At 36.1% G+C, this 25,865-nt stretch overlaps 1 protein-coding gene across 4 annotated transcripts; it reads right to left on the bottom strand.

Moving 5' to 3' along the window:
- Positions 1–17,032: 17,032 nt before the first annotated feature.
- On the bottom strand, positions 17,033–23,852 carry LOC120086069 (Cell differentiation, Rcd1-like protein). Of its 4 annotated transcripts, XM_039042498.2 has the most exons (10): positions 23,460–23,804; positions 22,685–22,756; positions 22,453–22,542; positions 22,281–22,323; positions 21,390–21,496; positions 20,268–20,363; positions 19,499–19,689; positions 19,353–19,422; positions 18,318–18,438; positions 17,033–17,570 (listed from the first exon to the last, which is right to left on the bottom strand). In XM_039042498.2, exons 1-9 carry the CDS (start codon positions 23,637–23,639, stop codon positions 18,328–18,330), a joined length of 960 nt encoding a protein of 319 aa, XP_038898426.1. In that variant the 5' UTR covers positions 23,640–23,804; the 3' UTR covers positions 17,033–17,570; positions 18,318–18,327. The 4 variants fall into 4 exon arrangements, with proteins under 4 accessions (XP_038898426.1, XP_090173429.1, XP_038898425.1 ...); XM_090317303.1 differs by lacking the exon at positions 22,453–22,542 and having other exon boundaries at positions 23,460–23,764; XM_039042497.2 differs by lacking the exon at positions 17,033–17,570 and having other exon boundaries at positions 18,062–18,438; positions 23,460–23,852.
- Positions 23,853–25,865: the final 2,013 nt, after the last annotated feature.

Raw genomic sequence — 25,865 nt, 5'->3', positions numbered from 1 at the left:
TATAGAACATAAATAGTGTAAATTGCATACTAATAATTAGAATATTTAAATTTACAGCTCATCCAAAAATGTAAAAAGTTTTACTTGATTCAGATAATCGTTATTGAACTTTTTTATTATTATTATTCTATGCTTCATCATATTAGATATTTGTCAAAAAAAAAAAAAAAAACAACTCTAAAAGTATATATATATTTATCAATACCACTCAAAAGATAAGTAAGATATTCTATCATCATCTTCATTAAAGTTTCAATACAAGACATCGACATTTTCCTCTATGTTATTCTTGTAATTCTTATAAACTAATATTGTTGAAAATATGGTTATTAACCTAGGGGCATTTATGTAATTGTGTAGGCCCATAGGGTTTCCTATAGTTTACTTATACATTGTGTCCCTGTGTATTCTAAGTATCAGATTAACTAATAAGAAAGATCTCTATATCGTGGTTTTTCTCCCTGTACTAAGGTTTCCACGTAACTGTGCGTTGTTATTCTCTTTTCTTCTTCTATATTTTAACATGGTATCAGAGCTAGGCGACAAAACCCTAGTCATTATGGAAGAGAATCAACCACGGTCGTCTTTTGTCGATGGAACTTCAAGTTTTGACATGAAGACAACTATTCGAGCGGCAGTGAATGAGTGTTTTCAACCAGTCGTACCAGAGTTGATTTCTGCCGTCCAGTTGCAGTTGATGGAGAGCTCCGAGTCGATGGGAGCCGCCATGCCAGACAGAAGCCACGATCAGCAATCGAAACCAGAGCGGCACTGCCTTCAACGGTTGGACAGAGGCGAATCCGATCAAGCCCAACCGAGTCTTCAACGATCGGATAGAAACGAATCCGGTCGAGCCCAGCCGTGGGTTGCTGCCATCCGTACCGATCGAGCCCAGCCGTGTCTTCGACGGTCAGACATGAACCCGATCGAGCCCAGCTGTGGGTCGCTTCCATCCGCGTCGATCGTACTCGCGTCAGTCGAATCCTCTGCACTAGGTCAGTTCGATCACCGTGTGGCCGCGCTTAGCACTTTGCTTGAGCATTCCAGTCGGATGGTGCCTTCTCCATGTGTCGGGCAGATACGAGGACCATCTGAAGCAGCCGTCGATGGCTGCTCCATTTTCAGCCACTTGTGACTCGACCCAATGCCCAGATGATGTTAGACAACGATTGGCTTATCTCCAACATCAGATTTCGGACTTGGATACGATGTTCGGTGCAAATTCCCAACTGGTTCAACCAATCTATTTAGAGAATCCTGTAAATTCGTTCCCTATTTTTCCAAATGCTTCTTATTTATCTGGCTTAATGGGAAACTCTACAGGATTTCTTATAGGAAAAAAATTAAATGGCTAGAATTATTTCTCCTAGTCCCAATCAATCCGAATGGTCTTGGAAGGGCGTCACAAATTTGGGTACTTGACGAGGGAGATTCCGAAGCCGGTACCAGGCGATCCTCAAGAACGGATCTAGAAAGGGGAAGATTCACTGTTACACTCTGTCCTCGTGAATAGTATGGAACCTCAAATAGGCAGACCATTATTATATATTGCAATCGCCAAGGATATCTTGGAGGTTGCACGAGATTTGTACTCAAAGAGATAGAATGCCTCTCGACTATATACGCTTTACAAGCAGGTCTATGAATGCAAACAAGGATCCATGAATGTTACATCATATTTTAACAAATTATTAATGCTTTGGCAAGAGATGGACCTGTGTCGAGAGATTATTTGGAACTGTGTGCAAGACGAGGCTTAATACTTGAAAATTGAAGAAGCAGACCATGTGTATGTTTTCTTGGCTGGATTAAATCCTAAATTCGATGGTATCCGTAGTCGAATATTGGGCCAACGCCCTACATCTTCTCTCAGAGAATTTTTCTTCGAAATATGGCTGGAAGAGGATCGATCATTGCAAAGTTGCCCAATGCTGATGGCAATAAAAAAACCCCACCTGTGTGTGAGCATTGTAAAAAGCTCTGGCACATAAAGGACCAGTGTTGGAAATTGCATGGGAGACCTCTAAACAGCAGGCGACGACAATCTCATGACAAATCTAATACTGGTCGTGCCCTAGTGAGTGACTCAGCAAATGAACATACTCAGAAGCAGTCTTCTGTTGACAGTAAGAACAGTTTAAGTATAGTTGGGGTGAGTGTTATTGCACAGTCAGGTAATTTTCCTTCATTTGGCCTTATTAGTATAAATGGTAAAAAACCATGGATTGTGTACTCAGGGGCCACAGATCATCTTACAAGTTCTTCAAATCTATTTATTTCTTACAACCCAAATGTTGGAAATGAGCGTATTCGAATTGCAGACGGGTCTTTTGCCCCTATTGCAGGGAAATGCCATATCTCCCCGTTTGACAGTTTAGTTCTGCGTGATACTTTGCATGTGCCTAAAATCTCTTATAATTTTTTGTCTATCAGTAAAATTACAAGGGATTTGAAGTATAAGACAATTTTCTCAGCTGATTCTGTTTTTTTCAGGATCTGAAATCGGGGATGACGATTGGCACTGCCCGACACGATAGGGGACTCTATTCCTTTTTTAAGATGCTTCCTCTAGAGATGATCATCGAACTGGGTTTATGTCATTAAATTTTTCTGTTTCTGAAAATGACTTTATGTTGTGGCATTTTCATTTAAAACATCCGAATTTTCAATATATTAAGTATTTGTTTCCGCATTTATTTCGCAATGTTTATACTTCCTCTTTAAATTGCGATGTGTATATTCGTGCCAAACAAAGTCGTGTTCCTTTCCGATCTCAGCCTTACAAACCCTCGAGTCCTTTTTCTCTTGTTCATAGTGATGTATGAGGTCTTTCACCTGTTACCACTTCCACTGATAAACGTTGGTTCGTCACGTTTATAGACGACCACATTCGTCTTACTTGGATCTTCCTCTTCACTGACAAATCTGAGATGTCATCCATTTTCCAACAATTTTATACAACTGTCGAGACTCAGTTCAATGTGAAGATTGGAATTTTACGGAGTGATAATGAGCGATAATTCTTCAACATCTCCTTTAGGGATTTTCTTGTCTCTAAGGGAATTGTCCATCAGAGCTCGTGTGCTTATACTCCGCAATAGAATGGAGTAGCCGACGGAAAAATCGTCATCTGGTGGAAGTAGCTCGGTCTCTTATGTCATCTGCCACTCTTCCGTCATACCTGTGGGGGATGCAGTTCTTGTTGCCGCCCATCTCATTAATCAGATGTCCTATCGTATTCTTAACCTTCATACTTCCTTGGAACTGTTTAAAGAGTCCTTCCCAACCACTCGATTAATCTCCGATGTTCCCCTTTGAGTCTTTGGTTTCGTTGCCTTTGTTCATTCCCATGGTCCAAACCACACAAAATTTACTCCTCGTTCTTAGAAGTGTGTATTTGTTGGATATCCACTTTATCAACGTGGGTATAAGTGTTATCATCCGTCATCTCGTAAATACTGTGTCTCTATGGACGTCACCTTCATCGAGGATCAGTCGTTCTTTCCTGTTAGTCATCTTTAAGAGGAGAATATGAGTGAAGAGACTAACTGGTCCTCTTATGCTATTCCCTTAGAGTTAGCTCCTATTCATATTTCGTCTGAGCCTAGTTCTGAGCATGACAACCCAGTCCTTCCTACCAACCAAGTTCCTTGGAAAAACTTACTATAGAAAGAATCTCATAAAGGAAGCAGTGTCACCCGTCAAACCAGAATCGCTGGCTCCAGTACATAAGTCAGACTCGCCATCAGATCTAGGTAAGTATATCTCTGAAACTAATGATGTTGATGTGTGTATGGAGACTGACGAATGCAGACAGGATAAGGGCGAAGGAAGTGGTAATACTGAAAGTATGGCAGAAGAGGAGACAGCTGAGAATGAAATGATTCTAGTTAGTGATGATGTGGAGGATACTACTGAAATCCCTGATACACAGATAGCCGATCATGGTGAGGAACTTGGAAAGTTTAAGGATCGTAATGCTTCGCTCGATCCTCTTATAGCTCATAGGAAAGACACTTGTTCATGTACTAAATACCCTATGCATAGTTACATAACGTATAAATTTGGCACTCGAGTTCAAAGCATTCACTACCAGTCTAGACACTGTGATGGTTCCAAATGACATAAGTGTTGCAATGGAAAAACCAGAATGGTGGTCTGCTGTTATGGAAGAAATGAGAGCACTCGAGAAGAATGAAACTTGGGAATAGGTGGCTCTACCTGAAGGGCACAAGACAGTTAGATGCAAATGGGTGTTTACTATAGAATACAAGTCAGATGGGACGGTTGATCGGTACAAGGCTAGGCTTGTTGCAAGAGGCTTTACTCAAACCTATGGAGTAGACTACTCTGAAACTTTTTCTCCCGTGGCCAAAATAAACACTATCCGAGTGCTTTTGTCAGTTGCCGTAAATGAGGATTGACCCTACACCAATTTGATGTTAAAAATGTGTTTCTGAATGGGGAACTTGAAGAGGAAGTCTATATGAGTCCTCCTCCTAGATTCGAGAGTCAGTTCAAAAACAGGGTGTGCAGATTGAGAAAGTCGTTATATGGGTCGAAATAATCTCCAAGGGCCTGGTTTGATAGATTCACAACCTTTGTGAAAGTACAGGGATATGTTCAAGGGCGTTCTGATCACACTCTATTTACAAAAAGGTCGAGATCAGGGAAGATAGCTGTTCTTATTATCTACATTGATAACATTGTTTTATCTGGGGATGATGATGCTGAGATCATGAGGCTCAAAACAAAGATGACCGAAAAGTTTGAAATTAAAGACATTCTAGGAATGGAAGTGGCTCGATCAAAAGAATGTATCTCAGTTTCTCAACGAAAATACACTCTAGACTTACTAAAGGAAACATGCATGACTGGGTGTAAACCTGTTGATACACCAGTAGAGTACAATGCGAAGCTAAATGAGAAGAATGATAGAGTTCATGTTAATAAAGAGAGGTATCAGCGGTTAGTCGGGAAGCTGATCTACTTGTCTCACACAAGGCCAGATATTTCGTATGCAATAGGTGTTGTCAGTCAGTTTATGCAGGCTCCCTGTGAGGATCATATTACAACAGTTGAACATATCCTTCGGTACCTAAAAGGAACTCCTGGCAAGGGTCTGATGTTCAGAAAGTCCGATAAACGATCTGTTGAAGCTACACTGATTTTGACTGGGCAGGTTCTATTGTTGACAGAAAGTCGACGTATGGGTATTGTATATTTCTATGGGGTAATCTAGTCACATGGAGAAGTAAGAAACAAGGGGTTGTTGCTAGAAGTAGTGTTGAGGTTGAGTATAGGCCATGAGTCTGGGGATCTGTGAAGAAATCTAGTTGAAGAAAGTGTTATCTGATCTCCAGCAAGATAATGAGCTTTCGATGAAACTGTTTTGTGACAACAAAGCTGCCATCAGTATTGCAAATAACCCGGTTTAACATGCAGAACTAAACATGTAAAGATTGATAGACATTTCATTAAGGAGAGATTGGACAGTGGAAACATATGCATCCCTTATATTTCATCAAATCAGCAAGTTGCAGATGTGCTTACAAAAGGATTACTAAGATAGAGCTTTGACTTTTGTGTAAGCAAGTTGGGCCTTGTTGATATCTATACCCCAACTTGAGGGGGAGTGTTGAAAATAGGGTTATTAACCTAGGGGCATTTATGTAATTGTGTAGGTCCCTAGGGTTCTACAGTCTATTTATACGTTGTGTCCCTATGTATTCTAAGTATCAGATTAACTAATAAGAAAGATCTCTATATCGTGGTGTTTCTTCCTGTACTAGGGTTTCACGTAACTGTGCGTTTTTATTCTCTTTTCTTCTTCTATATTTTAACAAATATAATAAAAATAAATGAGTTAATTGCAATTGTCTTTATCACATGCAAGATAAAATAATAACTTAACTTTAAAAAAGTATTTTTTTTTTGCCACATGACATATTTTTAAGTGGGCCTATATGAAGACGGGCACAACCTTCTTAGAATAATACCCTTGGTCAACACAAAAGATTGATACTATGTACTTGTACTATTAACTTCAAAGTCGTGAGGTTCAAATCTGCACCCCACATATTATCAAAAAAGAAAAAAAAAACATAGATTAAATATCATTTGTTCACATATTTTTTTAAGCTTTTAAATGTTTAAATTTATTCCATATACTTTCAATAAATTTTTAAAAAATTAAAAAAAAACTAGTTGAACAAATATATTATTTAGCTACTAGGAATATACTCTACCTGATAACACTGAATGTGCTATCTTCCTCTTCTTAATTTAGGATCATTGGTCTATTTAATGAGCTTAATTGATGATTTTACAGGTCTCAGGTGTCTAATAGGTAGAACGAAGCATTTGGTGCGAAAAGGTGCTAAAACAGTCAAAATTGGAGCTCAAATGCACCAAGTGAGAAAGAAGGCTAAAAGATTATGAATATGCCATTGAGGAGTGTTTGGCAGCAGTGCAGCGGCACCATCTACGATGCATTTTTTTAGAGAGCTCGGATTTTGGGATAATGGGGGAGTGTCATGGCATTGCAGAATTGTCCGCGTGCATAGTGCAAGGGCGATGTGGTGCTTCACGTTTGCTATATATTAAATTTTGCCTGATTTGACGAGGAAGTTGTTTTTCCTCTTCCAAACCTATTTTCTTCTCCTCTTCACTGTGAACACTGGTTTTTAGCCATTTTAGTCATCTTAGAGCTTGATTAATGTATTTTAAGGATGATTAGAGGCTAAAGTAACTCTTCTAGCTTGGGTTTGATAGTTTTCCCCTTTTTTATGTTATCTGTGAGACTTGTTCTTCATTTGCATTGCTCAAACTCTTTTGTTTATGGGCTTCTACTCTGAATCTTTTGACTATGAATGTCATGTATTGATTGATAGTCAATGCTTGTTGATGTTATTCCATGCTTAGATTTATCCTTGATTAAGATAATAAATCATAGGAAGCAAAAGATTAGATTAACTTGCTTAATTGTGAAGTCGACCACTCTAAGTATTGCTTTAATCGAGCAAGGCCAACGTATCCCAACTCTGCTATCTAAGCTCACGAAAGAAAAATAACGCATAAATGCTTAGATAAGAGTTAAGTTGTGAAGGGCATTTGTTCGTAGTTGGATATCCGCATGACACCCTTGGGGACAAGCCAAAACAAAAGTGAGTCACCTGAATCAACGCATGGGTAGTCCTGAGAATATGTACATGTTTTTAGTGTTTAATTGTATTGTTTTATTATTATTCGATTGAATTGAACTAGTGTAGACATGTATAACTGTCATGATAGTTTAAGTACTCGAAAGTTTGTGTCGTTATAATATCGAACTCTCGAAGAATAACCTCCTTATCCAAGAATTCTAGAAAATTGAATTTCCAAATATTTCTAGATTCCATCGTTAGATATAAAACAATTGATAAAATCTTTTTTTTTATGGTTGAATAATTTTTTTAAGATCCTAGCCAGATACCCAAATGATATCTAACAAGTGTCAGAGCTACCATAGTAGATGACAAGTATTGAAAGAAGGACAAACGTTTTTAAAGTCATAATTATGAGATGAAGTACTATACTTAATCTCAATCAACTTTTTGTATACTTTCATTGATGAGGTTACCCCATAGTATTTGAAGTACAATCAACGTTTTGGGTGATAATTTGGACAAAATGAAGAGTTCAATACAAGGAGGAAGCATTCACAACATAAAAATCCCCCACAGTACCATAGGTTCGGGTAATCGAGTTTGTGTGCATAGAAAATAACTATTTAATACTTATCCGTTTAATTTTTTTAACTCGAATTTATTATAAAAAAAATTAAACTATTTGAATATTAAATTAGATTAATTATTTTTTTTTACCGTTTTATGCATGTTTTCCTTCTCATTCAATCCTAGATGTTTTATATTCATCTTCTTGATAAACCCAGACCAACAAATCTATAAGATGAATTGGTAATCTGCATTTTCTAATTTTGGTCTTCTCTTCATCTGTTTTGAGTATTTTTTTCCTTGATTCCAATCCATTTTTCAGCGAATGAATGCTTGAAATATCAAATTGGGTCAAATTAATTTTATCTGATTCAACGGTCATGATAAAAACACGTGACGTCATCGAAATTTGTCCTCAACTTCAATTTGGGACACATGTCAGCTCCTAATTGGTCTCAAACTAACAAATCTCTTTATAGCTGAATTGATTAGCAAATTACAAACCCATGAACAAAGGGGTACAATGCAGAGTGAGGAGCAAGTTAAAGATGCATTCCATACAAAGTTTAAAGACAAGAAACTTGTTAGAGAAGATGATAGACATGAAATTAAAAACCAGGTGAGTATGGAAAAAAGATGAGCGAATTTGTGCTTCTATTTGGGCAATTTTACTATGAAAAATGATTTTGTACATGAGTTTTCCTCAAATTTTAGTCATATTTGATTAAACAGAGTTTGTTAGAATGTCATGACTCTCCTTATGGAGGTTACTTCGTGGGACAAAGGATAACTGCAAAGGTCCTTCAGAGTGGATACTTTTGGCCTACTCTATTCAAAGATGCACGAGAATATGTATTAAAGTATGACCCGACGCACGGGCAATATTTCAGCAAGGAATGCAATGCCCCTCAACAACATACTCGAAGTTGAACTCTTTAATCTACCTTGGTATCATTAGAAGCAAATTCCATCGCCTCTATCCACTTCGAAAGGTTATCCACTGCTAAAAGATATAGGACGATGGCAGAAGTGGCACCATAAAGTCAATTCCCCATACGTCGAAGATCTCAACCTCGAGGATGTAATTCATTGGCATTTCGCTTCGAGCTATCAAATTTTCCATAAGGTAGAATTCACATTGAATGGGTTAATTAGACGATGGAAATTAATTCGTTCATCCTAGCAATTTCTCTAAAGCTTAATGCGATTGGTAAATTTGTTTAGAGTATATTCGGTTTCTATGAATTTTAATTAATTAGGTAACTAGGACGGTTAATTAGGATTCTAATTAATTTGATTACGCTTAAGCAAAACATGTTTGATCTAAAGTTCGATAAGCAATTAATCTAATTGGGGAAACATGATATCAAACCCGAACTAGATCTTTTCACTATTAAATTTCACAAAAATCTCTATCTCTCTCTTATTCTTATTTAATTTCCATGCAAATTTATTTTCAATTGAAACAATTCCAAACAACAACCCTCCCCCCCTTCGGTTACTATACTATAAGCTTTCAAATTAAAAAATCATATGGCTCCCTGTGGATTCGACTTCGTATTTTCATTCTACTACTTGTTTTTAGAGTAAGGCACGGGGACATTATTTGATTTGGCTCGTGGGGTTTAACGACGCCCTTTCGACGTCGATCAAATTGTCACAGTTGCCAGAGAGCCAATCGATTTCTTGGTTAAAAGGCTTATAGTTTTTTGCTTACTATTCTCTTTCTCTTTTGGTGTATGACCAACTCTCTTGAGGGATCCAAATTGTTATACTTTGCAAAGATATATCGAGAAGAGAGAATTAGAAGAGAATGAAGAAAGTAAGTCGAGCAAGAAAATCATATCCGTGTAGAAGACATGTTAGATGAAGAATTTGAAGAAGAAAAGTTTGAAGAAGAAGAACCACTAATGGCTTAACGAGAGAAAATGCTTAGAGAGCTTGCTACTTCTGACAATACGTAACAACCATTATGCATCACATACCCCGAGGCGATAGGTACGTTTGAATTAAAATTTGGGTTGATTCACTTACTTCCTTCTTTCTCTAGCCTTGCAGTTGAAAGACTCGCGTAAACATCTCAAGGAGTTCCATCTCGTGTGGGACAAGATGAGGTCGAATGGAGTGATCCAAGAGCAATTAAACATGAGGGCATTCCTTTTTCATTGAAAAGGGTAAAAAGGATTGGTTGTACATTCTGCCTCATGGGAGTATCTCATATTGGGAAGAGATGCAACAACATTTTGTGGCAAAGCTCTTTCCAGCCTCTTGTGCTACGAGCATTTGGAAAGAAATCTACAGTATCTTACAATTCGATGGGGAGACACTACACGAGTACTGGAAGCGCTGAGAATATGTGTGAGATTCTCCCATCATCAAATATCGAACCAATTATTGATATAATACTTCTATAAGAGAATTTTGCAGAATGACAAGAGTAACATAGATGCTGCAGCAAGAGAAGCCTTGGTTAACAAAACTCCTACTAAAGCAATGAAGCTCATAGCAACTATGGCAACTAACTGACAAAAATTTAGAACTCGTGCTTCCGTGAACGTGAAGTCTAAATCTAAGGTAAGCGAATTTAAGAGTCAAATATCTAATTTGGTTGATGTTGTGAAACAGATGGTTTGGGATAAAACCAAACCCATTCCAGTATGCCAAGTGTGTTCCATGACTGGCCATATATATGATGTGTGCCCATACGTCCAACAAGAGATGGTGCATGAAATGAATGCTATTGGAGCGTTCCAAAATAGGCAGGGAAATCCCTAAAGTCAAATATATAATTCAGGGTGGCGCAATCACCAAAACTTCAAGTGGGACAGACAAAACGAGCAAACTCAACCGAACAAAGGGGTTTGTCGAGTTTAGATATGTCGATGGAAGAAATTGTTAAGAGTTTAGTTGATAACTCTTTAAAATTTCAACAGAAAACCAAAAATGCTCTCAACACCTTGGGAACTGAGATCTCTCAGCTTGCCACTTCAGTGAGCAAGTTGGAGAGGCAATCAGGGAAGCTTCCTTCCCAACTTGAACCCAATGTGTGCAATGTCAGCGCAATTTTGACGGTGGGTTGTAATAAAGTCATCTATACTCCTGCCTCTAAACCAGTGAATGAGCCAAAAGTGTCACACCCCACACCAGATTACCCTTCTAACCTGAACAAAATGGTGACTGCAGCAGTTACCAACCCTTGGCACTTACTGCCTAACTTACCTTAAAATAATATTCAAACCATGAATACATAAATAATAACAAAGAGCTTAACACATTTACATTACAGGGTTTCGCAGCATTGTTTTTACATAGATAATACAACCTAGTGAGCCCTATCAAGAATACTAGTTACTAGACAGACACATGTGTACTAACTAATATAGGTCTTCGATTACGCTTCCTTCAACCTGTTTCTTTGAGTGGCAGAGCAGCAACAGAAAAGTCTTTTGGGAACTGACCGCTATCTGAAAGAAAACATTTGAAAACATAAGCTAGAAGCCCAGTGAGTGACTTAATAAAATATAAATCTCATGCTTAAAACCGAAAGCTTGGAATCATAATACTAAAACTAAAGTATACCAAGCAAACGTGTACATAAACCTTTAAAACTACTGCATTTGAAACCTGAATCTTAGTTGAGAACGAACATTCATTGCTCTAATTCCCAACACCAAACCATGGTCGTATGAGACCTCTACTTCGATCTGTTCACATTGAACTATGGCTAAGAGATACTCCTATGTCGATTTCTTTCAATATATCGATGGGCATCTCAAGCAATTTCCTTAAAGCATTAGCATTGATAACCACTCTTAAACACCATTAAAGATCATTATTCTCCAGTTGAGAACGAGCATACATCGCTCTAGCTCCCAACGTCTGTTATCAGCCAAGAGACCCATATTTCAGCCTTCTTTTGTTGGTGTATGGCCTAGGAGATCCATACTTGGCCTCTTCTTCAAAACTACCCACGTGTACGTGGAGGTTTCTATGTACCGTCAGCACCTTAGGTATATTTATTCATATACCTTTCTTACCTTCAGTACCCCTCTTCATTGTGTTTAGGAATAGCAATGCATGTACTTAGCAATCTTAGGTATATAAACATAGCACACCAAGCTTAGTTTAACCCTAATGCATGCTTCATACTCTATAAAATAAGTTGGCTTAAATCGTGTTGAATTAGCCTGTAAAACTATTAGCATGTGTTAGATATGGAAAACATACTTGGAAAAAAACTCATATATTAGTAACATCATGTGTTGATAAACATTCATAAGCATTAGCAATTCCAAACTATCCTTCTAGTCTATGAGAAGATACGACTGCCTTTATCCTTAGTTGAGAGTGAACTACTAAATCTAACCCTCAACGTCAACCTTAGTCGGGGAGAACTCTTTTGTTCAATCCCTCGACGTCGTATTACCTACGTGCACGTGGTTATAATTGAGTGTCGTCGTACCTTATGTACCTGCTAGGATACCTTCTCATTGTCCTTCAGTATCCTTAGGTACTTCTACTCAGATACCTTCTCAAACATCCTTCAGTATCGAGCTGCTAAGATACCTTCTCAAATGTCCTTTGGTATCAAGTTGGTCCGGTACCTTCTCTATTGTCCTTCGGTACCAAGTTGGTCAGATACCTTCTCAAATGTCGGTATCTGGTTGGGTGGATGCCTTCTCAAATGTCCTTCGGTATCGCGTTTTAAGTAAAACTAATCATAAACATTTAGCTGAACACTAAGGCTTAATGCTCAAATCATCATACTAGTTCATCCATCATACTAGTTTATCATAAAAATGGAGTTACTTAAATATGCTGAAAGTATTTGGAAAAGATAACATATTTAAATCATATCAATTCCATGGAAGACATGTTTTACTTAGCATGAGAGACAGTTTCACAAATACGTTGCTTGGCACTTCATTTAAACACTTAGCATGAGAATAACTTCAAAGAAATCATAGTTTCCAACACTTAGCATGAGAAATAACTTCAAGGAAACCATAGTTTCTAAATCATTAAAACATTAATTCATCATATAGTCACTCACAGTTCGATGGCCTCTTAATGGGTTATACGCCTCTTTTAGCTCTTCTTGGCCTGAAAGGATATAATTCTCAGTTAAACTACTTAGAATTCTTAGCAAAATACCTCAAATAGTTCATTTACTAATGAAACTTTCATCATCAAAGACTGCCTTACTAGTGAGATCCCCATGAGCGAGGTCAGCGAGATCCCCATGAGCAACACCAGCGAGATCCTCTAGAGCGACACTAGTGAGATCTCCATGAGCGACACCAGTGAGATCTCCATGAGTGACACCAACGAGACTCATTACCAGCGATGCCAGCAATACCAGCCCAAATTCTAGCGAGATTTCTTTCATTAGCAAGATCCTCTTCACAAAATTAGCGAGATCTCCTTCATTAGCGAGATCCTCTTAACAAAATCTCGCTATAATCCCCACGGTGAGCTGTTTGCTTATTCTTTCCAAGCAGTTGTCTGCTTATGCATAGGTTCTCTGTTACAACTTTAAAAATTCATAACTCAAAATCCTACCTCTTTTGAAGAAACTTCCTTCTACAAACATTTTTAGAATTGCGTTAGCTTTCTTACCTTAAAATTCCAGCCACAAATTCCTTATAGTTTGGCCCAGAGCTCCCAATCTTCACCTCAAACCCTGATTAACCCGAGATTCTGTCTCTTCTGTAATTTCATCACTTTCCATTCTTCTTCTCCTGCCATCTTTCTCCGGCAAGACAAATTTGAAAACTAGATTCTCCCAGCTTTCAAATGGCACCAATTTCACTAAATTTGCTCATGTAGATTGCCAAAACCAAACTTTCGAAGTTCCTTTTCCCTTTTAATCTTCTTGTCGCCCCCCAAATTCAAGGATTAATTGCCACGTGTCAAACCAATAAGTGAGCTTCCTTATTTTGTGTTTTTCTTTTCCTTTCTCTACAACTTCTTTAAATAACATGGATTTTCACTTATATGATATTTAATATATATTCCTTTAGCCAAACATGCTTGTTTAGGACACTTTGAATTCGGGGTTTACACTTAGCTACACAAGAGCTTATTTCTCCTTGCGTCCAACTTCTAATCCTCCTAAAACATGGCTTCATTTAACTCATTAGGAGACATCTCATTACTTACTCTTACTTAAAGTAATTAGGGTTCAGGCTTTACAAAAAGAGCTTGAGACCAAGGAAGAAAATGAAGAAATAGTTGTCAGACCGACCAGTAAATGAGGGTATGGTTCAATCCTCCTCTGAATCTTAATGTTTATGTTCCTATTGCCCCCTTCCCTAGAAGGTTAGCTAAGGGAGTTGTACCGAAGGATGAGGTGCAAGTGGTCGAGTCTTTAAAGAGTAATGAAAGCTATTGCAAAAGGCAAGAGGCCATAGGTTAAAGTTGAAGATAAGCCTAAAAGTTAAAAAAGCCCAATCATCTACTTAGGTAACTTGTCAGCTAGATGTGACGATCCAGGTACATTTTTCTCACCTTGTCCGATAGGTAAGATGAAATTTGAGCATGTGATGCTAGACTTAGGATCAACTATTAATATCATGCATGCATGTACTCTATGCTTCAGTCACTTGTCCTGCATCCCGCTGGTATTTGGGTTTAATTAGCAAACTGCTCTTTAGTTAAACCTCTTGGAATGATTAAAGATATCTTGGTTAGGGTTAATAGTTTGGTCTTCCTTTTAGACTTTTACATTATTGATATGCATGGAAAAAATTTCGCCTCCAATTTATCCATCTTGTTAGGTCGATCCTTTTTAAAGATCGCTAAAGCTTCAATTGATGTTTGCAAAGGGTCTCAATCTATTATGCATGAAGAGCGGGTTGAAAAATTTGAGATATCTAAAACCCTATTATCACTTATCCTGCTTGTTCTAGTGCCTTACTTTTGCAGGAAAGTGGTTAACCAACAAAGTTGGGGGTGACGAATGGAGTGATGATGATCAACTCCGATCATGGATGATCAAGCCAAATATGGTCGAGCAACAAACCTTAAAAATTTACGTTTCCTGGAGGCAGTCAGGTGTCAAAATTTATTCGCTTTCCTAGATTAGATTTCTTTCTGCAATTTTTCCTTTATCTTTGAGCCTAATGTTTCCAATTATTCTTGTTTTGTTAGGATTGTTGGTGGAGAAAAGCTCGAATTGAAGGAGCCAAATATTTCCTTCATCTCGTGATTCAGGGAAGTTTTCCAATCCCTCTCACTTTCACTTCTTTCACATTGAGGACATTGTGAATTTTTAAAAGTTGGGGGGGGTATTTGGATTTGGCGTATCTTTTTTGTGATTATATAGTTTGGGAATTATGTTGAATACTTGTGTGCATGTTGCTTGCTTTGTTGCCTTGTTCCTCAGGATGACTAGTCGATGATGCACTTTTTTGAATCATGTTGGCATGAAATTAAGCAGGAATAAGGCATTTATGGTTTTTAGGCCATTTTTTAAAAATTTTGCTTCATTTCTCTCGTGCATCGTTGGGTTCTTTGCCCATATCTTCACTCTTGCTTGCTTAGAATTGCATTATGAGGTCATAGGTCTGTTGTCACTCCTAAAGACCCACTAATTAGAGAACATCTTGCATCATAGGTGGTAATGTGATACTGAGGAAAAAAATATGTTAGATATATGCTTGTTAAAAAAAAAAGGGGAAAGAGTCAGTTGACAAGAAAGAAAATAAAGTATGTGCTGAAAAGGATATCAAAAGAACGATAAATAAATAAATAAATAAACTTGTAATGTGTATGCATGACTAGGGGTAAAAGGAGTTATTCTGTGATCAACTAGGACACTCACGAGAAAATAGTGGCAATGTGAAAGCTAGTGCCCCTAGGCTAAAGAAATGCAAGTTGGATTTCATGTGTATTTCAGGCAACTCAGTTAATATATTACTATCTTGTGGGTTTTGATATTTAATGTTGGTGCTCGAGCCAGAGTAGGGGAAAAACGAACTGAGGCTTATAAGTCTATTTTGGGTTTGCTTGTGCTTAAAATAGGTAGCTTAGAACTTATTCATGCATGAGAAGATTTGAAATGAGATTCCAATTTTTTCTTGAATCGATCAAATGCTTTTGGATAGTTTAATTGATTGTGAGCATGATTTTGGTGACTATTAAGGCTGGAATAGGGAACTTGGTAACTTAGCAAGCTGATCTTTGAGTAATTGTATACCTTGCTCAAAGATGATCAAGAATTAAGTTGAGGATGTCTGATAGCACCGAAAAATGTGTTATCTTCCTCTTCTTAATTTGGGGTTGTTGGTCTATTTAATGAGCTTAATTGATGATTTTACATGCCTCGAGTGTCTAAGAGGTAAAACAAGGTGTTCGGTGTGAAAAGATGCTAAAATGATCGAAATTGGGACTCAAATGCACCAAGTAAAAAAGAAGGCTAAAAAAATATGTATCTACCACTGAGGAGTGCCAAGCAACATCTCAACGATGCCGTTAGCAGCGCATTTTCCAGAGAGCCCGAATTTTGGGATAGTGAGGGAGCGTCGTGGCACTGTACAATTGTTCAGCGTGCAAAGACCCACCCTTGTACACTATGCAGCAAGAGCTTCGCAACGCTTGACATCTGCTATATATATTAAAATTTGCCCGATTTGACAAGGAAAAACTCCTCTACCATACCTATTTTCTTCTCCTCTTCATTGTGAACACAGGTTTTTAGCCATTTTAGTCATCTTGGAGCTAAGGACTTCTACTCTTAATCTTCTAAATATGAATGATGTTTTCATGTATTGATTGACAACCAATGTTTATTGATGTTATTCCATGTTTAGATTTATCCTTGACTAAGGTAATATATCATAGCAAGCAAAATATAAGACTAACTTGCTTAATTATGAAATCAACCACTCTAAGTATTGCTTTAATCAGTCTTAAGGTAGAATTCATATATGGGTTAATTAGAAAGTGAAAATTAATTCGTTCATCCAAGCAATTTCCGTAAAAAGCTTAATATGATTGGTCAATTTGTTTAGAACGGATTCGTTTTCTATGCATTTTGATTAATTAAGTAACTAGGACGGTTAATTAGGATTCTAATTAATTTGATTAAGTTTAAACAAAGCATGTTTGATCTAGAGTTCGATAAGTAATTAATCTAATTGGGAAAATATGATATCAAGCTTGAGCTAGATGTTTTCACTATTGAATTTTACAAAATCTCTCTCTTATTCTCATTTAATTTGCATGCAAATTTATTTTCAATTGCAACAATTCCAAACGACCCCCCGTATACTATACTATAAGCTTTCGAATTAAGAAATCATTATGGCTCCCTGTGGGTTCAACTCCATACTTTCACTTTACTATTTAGTTTTAGAGTAAGACACAGGAACATTATTTGATTCGACCCGTGGGGTTTAACAACACCCTTTCGATGCCGATCACTATCTGACCCAAGTGAACTAACGAAACAAAAAAATATAAAATCCACAAACATATTTCCAACGAAAGCGATGTATGCTCTCATGTATACACTAACAATGTACTAGCTAACAAGAGAAATGAATGTCACGACATCTATTCCTCAAGGTCGTGGTTCAATCTTGTCTCCAAAATTCCAATCATGTCTCACCATTCCTTTCTCCCTTTCCTTTGGTTGGCATTGTAAGAGAGGATCCCAACAATTTCGAGAACGGATTCTTGAGAGGGAACTAATGTTGAGGCGAATATGAGAAAATTAATGTTCAAAGGATTGTAAGAGAATGAAGGAGCTACTAAGAACCCACAAAGACGCCAATAAATGCCCAGTGTTCTCAAGATCGTTCAGTAAGTCACGCCCTCGAATTGCTATGAAAGAGGTTTCATGGCTAAGACCTATCATAAAAGAAAACTCCCAAAGGTAAACACAAACAACTTGGCTGAATCAGAAACTAACACAGGAACTTGGTGAAATTTTGCTCGACCAGAAAAAGAACAATCAAATATTAGAAACTAATCACATAAAGAATGTAAAAAATCTGATCTTCCCTTCTCTATTTGTGCTTTTATCATTCTAACTATCCGATCTTCTTACAGAAAATACTGAAAAAGAGGAATGTTAATAATAACTATCTTAAAATAAATTTATAGATGAACACCATTGAAGATTTCACATTAGAAAAATCAAGAAACCATACCGTTGAAGATTCCACAATAGAAAAATCAAGAAACCTTACACTCTTTATAAGATGCTACTCCTCTCTTGTCAATTGATTTTAAGATGAAATCCTATATTATCTAATATACACGATAGAATGTCTTAACAGATTTTTTTCCTTAACTTGAAACAAAATATTTCGTATTTCGTAGATAAGACTGTTATATGCTTTTGAAATTTAGATTTTGATTATTAAAAAGTACACAGCTAAAAGCAGTTCTATTGGCAACTATGAACATGTATAATTCTTTTACTCTTAAAGGCATTGTGCAAGTTAAATGATTTTTCTTTTTTCAGATACAATATCCCCAACTACAAAAACACATAATGGCTTACAAATAAATGCAGCAGAGAAATAAATAAGTTATAGCAATGCTGCAAAGTGTGAAACTATATGACAATTACTGTAAAAATTTGAAACATACGTTTCAGGCTTTAGTTCACCATCATGTGATCAAATCCAGCCCCTGCCTGAAGTGTTGGAACCCTACTCATTCCTACATTGTGTAGCAACTGTTGCAGCCACCTCCTAGTGGTTGGATCCTCCTGTCAACATTTTAATTTTAAAAAAAATGGAAATGAACCAAACTGAGGTTGAATATATATATTCATAAGGAAATGAACCAAGTAGGAGCTCCAACTGAACATGAATTTGGGATGACTATGAAAATAGTGTTCTAAGTCCCGTTTGGTAACTATTTTGTTTTTATTTTTGAAAATTAAGTTTATGGATACTACTACATTTTACCAATGGTTTAAAAAACCAAACCAAATATTGATAACTAAAAAAAGTAGCTTTCAAAAAGTTATTTTTGTTTTGGGAATTTGACTAAGAATTCAACCATTGTACTAAAGATGCAAATCATTGTAAGAAATGTGGATGAAATAGGCTTAAATTTAAAAAACAAAAACAAAAAACCAAATGATTAAGAAACGAGGCCTTAGTGAAGCACTAATTTTCCAAAACCCTTTTGTTTCATATAATTTTTAAAAATATTTTTAGTTATGTAACCAACCAATGGAAATTTTGAAAGGGCTTACACCTCATTCTATGGAGTGTTTTCTCTAAATTCACTGGAAAATGCTTTTCAATATTTTAGAAGGATTTAGTCCCTTCGGGACATCCGACAATATTTTAGAAGAATTTATTTTAACCAAGTAACTAAACAAAAAAAAAACTACTTTAATTAATTCAAACCTTTTTTTCCCCTGCCAATGTTAAATGCCATACCAAACTTCCCCACTTAGATAAATGCCATGATCATTCTACCATTCCAACAGAGCGACAAAACGTAGTCTAAACATTGGACATGAATGATAATGGAAATTAACAGGGAAGCTTCACTGATTAAATGACTTTTTTCTTTTCTAATTATAACTCAGCATATCTCCTCGTAAACATTGCTTCTCGTTAGAAGTCCTACAAATACTAATGCAGTCCATCTAGAAAAGGTACTTACCCGAAGGCAACTATTGAAAGTAGCATCCCTCAACATATCTGGAAGACAGCTCCTCAAGGCGTCACAAGCCCTAAAGAATGGAACAAGGTTAAAGAAACAGTAAAGGCTAATTACCTCAAATGAGATACGAATTTGCGTTTACCCACTTTGGGTTATCGGACAATCGAAGATAACATCGAATTATGTGTTTTAAAAGCCGAGAGGAGGGCTGTTCAGCAAGAGCTGCTACCATATTCCCCAAAACCCGACCGACAGCAAAAAATCGCTCAGCTGTAGTACAAATATAATCCAACCCCACATCATCCAGCAAAATTTTCTGCACGATAAATGTTGCAACCTACAGCACAAAATTGTTGGTCATTGTAGTTTATGTTAATGGGCACATAGTATAATATTTCCAATACTTTGTTCACTAAAATAACATTAGAATTAGAGATCGGAGAGAGGTATCATAATATTGTTTAATGCTACATTGATACATATGATCCACGGAAAGGTTGAGAGAAAAGTCTTGAAAAAGGAAAAAGCAAAAAATTGAGGACCAACAAATGGAGAAGACAGTTGGTACTTGCTACCCTCTCAAAAGGAATGGATCAGTTGTAATACTTCAGAGTTCAAGAAAGAGTCCATTAATTGAGAGTTAGTCCTCATCCCTTGATTTTGGTAAAAACGGGAAAAGAAATGGAGGAGAATATTGACATTTCTTCATTTATCCCGTTAAGATAACAATCAAAACTTGCCACAAAAATTACAAAATAGATTTAAACTCCCAAAATGTGCCATTGAGACTACAATATAGATAATTTGATAATTAAATATTGTAGAAAATGAGATAAAATTGCAGCCTGTTCGCATTTCTAGAAACAAATAGAACAAAAAAAGTTGAGAAATAGAAGTAGCATCAGGAAACTCAACTGTTTTTGACAACTCACTTCCCATTTCCATGGTACGCAGGCATAGAGGAATTATTTCAGTTGACAGAAGAAAACTTATTACTTCTGTATCGTCTACCTGGTCAAACAAGAAGGAAAACAGAACTCATATTTTTTAAAAGCTCAACAAGATTTATTGAAACAGAGCCTACACCCCAAGTAACAATGAAATTAAAAGGATACAACCTCTTACCAGTGCCTGTATGTATCTGAGATTAATTAGGGGAAGGTATGAAGTATAATCTTATATTTAGGTACACAGGCTTAACGAAGACTACCATGTCAAATTCTCATTCAGATAATGAAACACCAACCAATATCATGACTACAGACCAAAAAGGTTTAATGTCATATCGTCCTTTTCCCTGATATACCAAAGTAGTTTATTCAAGCAGATCAGGGTAAAGCCTTATACAAATCAGTTCTTAGGTGCCAAATCACATTATCTTCACCTTGGTGCACATGTTTTCTCTCTATTTTTTCCCCTTTTTTTTTTCTGGGTAACGAAGCCGAGAAATAGGTCATGCAAAAACAAAGGCCACCACCAAAACAAGAGCTACCAAGAATAACTATAAGAAAGAGTAAATCTATAATAATCAAAGACAGATAAATACTATCTGGAAGGGGAAAAACAAAACAAAAAGAACTTAGAAGTAATACCCACCATAAAATAACCTACAAGAAAGTACCAAAGGTGCCAGTGCTCATATTGAAACAGTCACATAAACTAGCTTTTTCTAAAGTATGGGATAAAGTTGTACAAACAATGTGATAATGCATTGAAAATGATTTACGAAACCCCTCATGGTGCTACTTAATCTGATAGCTTCTTCAGTTAAATAAAAATGTTTCACTTGATAACGAACCATAATTAATATTTAGAAGTAAGGTTTAGATCTTATGATTTATGAGGTATTAAAAGCAAGAGTTACAACAATTTATGCAATTGAAGTTTCATTTCATTCTGACAATGCCTGGCATATTTTTCAGTCCACATCCTACTTCCATACTGTTGTATCAAAGTATAAGTGAAATCAAAACTTCCAGAGTGCACATAAAGAGGAAAGAACAAAGAAGAGAAAGCTCATGCTTTAAAGTGAAATACCTTCACCAATGCACCAATGACACCTAAGCTAGTAAGCCGCAAGTACTCAAAAGGCCTTGACTTGCTAGTGGTGTTAAGAAAAGGATACAGATACAACGGTATGTGAGCTGCGAAGGATAAAATTCAGTTGCTGGTCAATTCTTGGAAATGATACTAATTAGAATACTAGGAAATATTATGAGAATGCAATCATCTTAATGGAATAACAAAAATCCTTTGACTGCTGACAGATAAGCACCCAAGTCATATATGTACACGTATTCAATACTTTTGCTAGATATTCAACCGAGAAGCACCATTATGGCTTATGCAGAAGTTTTTTTTCTTGTAAAAAATCAAGCTTTCATTGAGACACGCGAAAGAATATACAAGAGCATTAAAAGATAAAAAACCAAAAAAGGAGACAGGAAAGGTCTCGAATAAAAAAGAATGAAACCAAGCTAATAATTACCAAAAAAAATCCAATTATCAGACGCTATAAAGATGCATTAAGCCTCACTCCTTCTCACATCTCCTCCAAATATCTCTCAACCCCTCTTAAATCCCACAATTCCACTCAAGCCACACTCCCCAAAAAAACCACAAAACAACAAGCCTGCCACAAATACTATCCCTTGGTCCTGAAAAGGAGAATTCATCAGGATTTCCTCCAACCAATATGTGGTGAGTGTGGCTTATGCAAAAGTTCTGTGATGTCCCTTCTCCATCAGTATGTGGTGGAGTACCTTTTTGAAACATGACCTGCTCCCTTTCTCCCTCCCTCCTCACAGAATAATTGGTGTAAGATTTCGTCAAGGACACTTCATTTTGTATGTTGATCGGCGATGATGTATCTGATGTATGAATTCTTAAGTAAAAGTGTTCGAATATAAACAAGATGAACAACATTACCATTAAGAAACAACATCCGTGTATCTGAATGAGAGGCTACACACTGCAAAAAACATACAGACAGCATAAGTTGTAGTTTCAGATTTAAATATTCCATGACTAACTGGTGACCACAAAGCCATCTATAATTTGATTCCCATTATGTGACAAGGTAAGTTTAACAGTGCGTGACCTGAAGAAGAGCAAGAGCATTGCAAACTCTATTGGACTGTGCAGGGGTTAGATTTGGGGGTGAAAGAACAGGATATATCGATACAATCTCCTGTTAGAGCCAAAAAGAATAATTAAAAATAACACAACAACATTAGGGAATGGAATATGGACAATGACATAAAAACATAAGATTTCATATCATGTCAATGATTAGATAATTCATCGAAAGTTTGACAAGTAAAGCAGCATACTTGCAATAAAGCAGCAATGGTTCCAAAAGAGTTCCACAACAATGGAGCCAAATCTTGAAACAGTTCCCTCTTCTGAAAATAAAAAGAGAAACAAATTATAGCATCAGCTATACTTGTTCAACTGCACATATAACAGAAAAATAATCCCACATGATGGGCCAAACCATTAGCAAAAACTAACAAAGGATCAGCCAGTACTTCTTTCTTAGCTAGAAAATAGAAGATGAACGGCATAATTTTTAGTTTTTACTTTCATTTCCCATGCAACCATTGTTAGTACTTCGATACCAAAAAAACTTGCAGCAAGAAGTAGAGTCAAAAGAGAGAGAATAAGATGTAGCTTGGAATCAAATAATCGGAGTCTCTATTTCTTCCTTGTAACCGGTTGGGTTAAGTTTCATTTCGCTACATCTCAGTCGACTCCATAGAAAATAATGCATAAGAGTAGCACTGATACGGGAAAGGATCAAAACTAGGTGAAACCTCGCATCAATCCCTAATTTGGCTGCGACTAATTTACATAGCAACAAGAACTTAATTTAAACACAGTCGTTCGCCTACATTTCTCTCAGCCGCAGCCAGTTATAAATTCCCCACGTTCCAACAAAAGCTACAAATTCTCCAACACCAACACAATTCGTTTCAGCTGCCATCCCTAATTATCACCACCATCACACGAAAACAAGGGAAAAAGAAAAAAGAAAACATCAACGCCTATACCAAACCCCGAACACTCTCCTCCTCCGCTGAACGTTTAAAGATCAAGGAATCTCACCTTCGACAGTTCAAGGAGAGCGTTCTCCCGGAGATCCGGATTGCTGAGGTCGAGCACCAACTGCTCCGAAGAAGCCATTTTTCGCTCCTTGTTCGGTGGAGCTCCGGAGGCACCGGGGATAGACGGACCGGGACCTCCAAACGCAGCATTCATGGAGAGCGATTGGGGGAGATTCGCCATTTTCGACAGTCAAGAACCTTCAAGCCTCTGCAATACTCCTCCGATTTCACGCCGGCGAAGGGTAGTATGGAAGTTTTCTATTTTCTAGTTTTTTCGAGGACAACCTTTGCAGTGATGGCACTTTTAAAGGTGTAGTTTACATATATAGAGAGATAAATTTGGTTAAATTACAAATTCACTTTCTATCAAAACTAATTTTTTTAGATCCAGTTCGGTAATAGTTTGGCTTTTTTAGTTTTTTTATTAAATTTATAGACGGTTAATTTTATCTCTAAATTTTTTATTTGTTATCCACTCATAATTTATTATTTAAAAAATCAAGCTAAAAATTAAAAACTAAAAAGAATTTACTTTTGTTTTTAAATATACAAATTGTGGTAAGAAATTGGGAGAAAATATTTTAAAAATCAAAAATAAAAAAATGAAATGGTTACCCAACGGAGTCTTATAATCTGGTCTAATTTGATAAAACCATATAAATAATCTCTATAGTTTGATTAAAATCCCCACTATAGGGACTAAATTCAATTATAAACTAGATAGACGATATTATAGACGAAATTCTAACAATCCATAAGGACCAGAAGGGGAAACCACAACCGACATAGAAATTTATCGTCCAACCATGGGCTGACGACTGACAGGGAAGGGTGACGGGGGAATGGGAGAGAGAAAAAAAAGTTTATAATTCGTTAACTTTATTATTATTTTAAGAATGCAACGTCAACTCCTCCTTGAGTGTACTAACGATTTCCTTAGGTCAGGACTAAAATAGAGCATTAATGAAATGTGAGGAAATATATAATTCAATTTGAAACCAATTTGAAATAAACTTCAAACTATATGGACCAAAAGCATAAGAACATCTATGGAATGGATGGTTAAAGTAATGATTTTAGAAAAAGAGATTTAGATACGATTGATTTTGTGAAATTAATTTTTATACCATCATATTTATTTTTGGTACCAAACTCTTAAAAGTAATTTTCATGTATCTAAAATTGATTTTAATTATTATGTTTGGTTCCGTAAGTAAACTTAGAGTTACCCAATTACTCAAGATTGTATTTTCTATTTGGAAAATTATTATTTAACTAAATAAATATGGTAAATATCCATTCTATTTATTTCATTGTTAAATTCTTATATGCATAGCTGATATTTTGAGTAAACGTGAATGTTTATAATAGATATGGAAAAAAAATCGAAACATATATAATTGTTTGTTTTATTAACAATTTAATGACAAACAAAGTCTGTCATATTTTGTTTCAATATTTAAAGTTAAAAAAACAATTTCACAAATAGCTAACTAATAATATTCTAACAAGAACTGAATTAGATAACCATTTTGGGATTGATTCTCAGTCAACACCTATCAACTAATTCCTCCAAAATCAATTTGAAATGATTTTAGATTTTTGACTCATACCAAACACCATCATTTTAAGAACAAATGATTTTGACACGAGAAAAAGTGATTTTGACTATCTCAAACATATCCTAATTTTTTCCTTAAAAAAGTAAAAGGTAAAACATGTCCGTTGTTATAATAATTATAGTCCCATCCATACTTAAATATAGCTTTTGTGATACTGAAAAAAATATAGCTTTTGTTTTAGAACAGAAACAACTTACCGTGTGAAAAACTCTTCTTTTATAAATTGTGTGTGGTGTGAATGATAAAAAATTTGAATTCTCTATACATGTTAAATTCAAAAACAATAATACATTTAGGCCATGTTTACACCGTTTGAAAAGTAATTCATCAATGACAATATAAAAAGTGAGTCCCAATTGATTATTTTTGTTATTATTTACTTGCATTTTGTAATCGTAATGAGATGTAAAGCTCACTTTGAAAATTGTAATCACATCATGCAATCTGATTAAAGCATAAAATGTGCTCAATCTGATTACGATTGAAAATTACGTGGGATCCACTAGCTTTACTTATATGTAACAGTATGAAAATTATGAATTTGTCACATTTATTGTTACCTTTATTATTACCATTATCGTTACTGATACCGTTATTATTATCGTTACCGTTAGGATCAAACAATAACGGTACCAATAAAATGTGTGATTTATAATTCTAAATAAACGTGATCAAAAGCAATTCAATCATGTTTGTGATTCAGGCCTATTACAATTCATCTATAAATAAAATCTCATTTCGATTACACCAAATTTCATTATAATTTGATAAACGTGACCTTATAA

Source organism: Benincasa hispida, chromosome 9, assembly GCF_027475165.1.
Source record: "Benincasa hispida cultivar pf3 chromosome 9, pf3_genome.v1.1, whole genome shotgun sequence".
Taxonomy (NCBI): domain Eukaryota; kingdom Viridiplantae; phylum Streptophyta; class Magnoliopsida; order Cucurbitales; family Cucurbitaceae; genus Benincasa; species Benincasa hispida.
The sequence above is the reverse complement of the archived record's forward strand: the minus strand, read 5'-3'. Positions and strand labels throughout refer to the sequence as shown.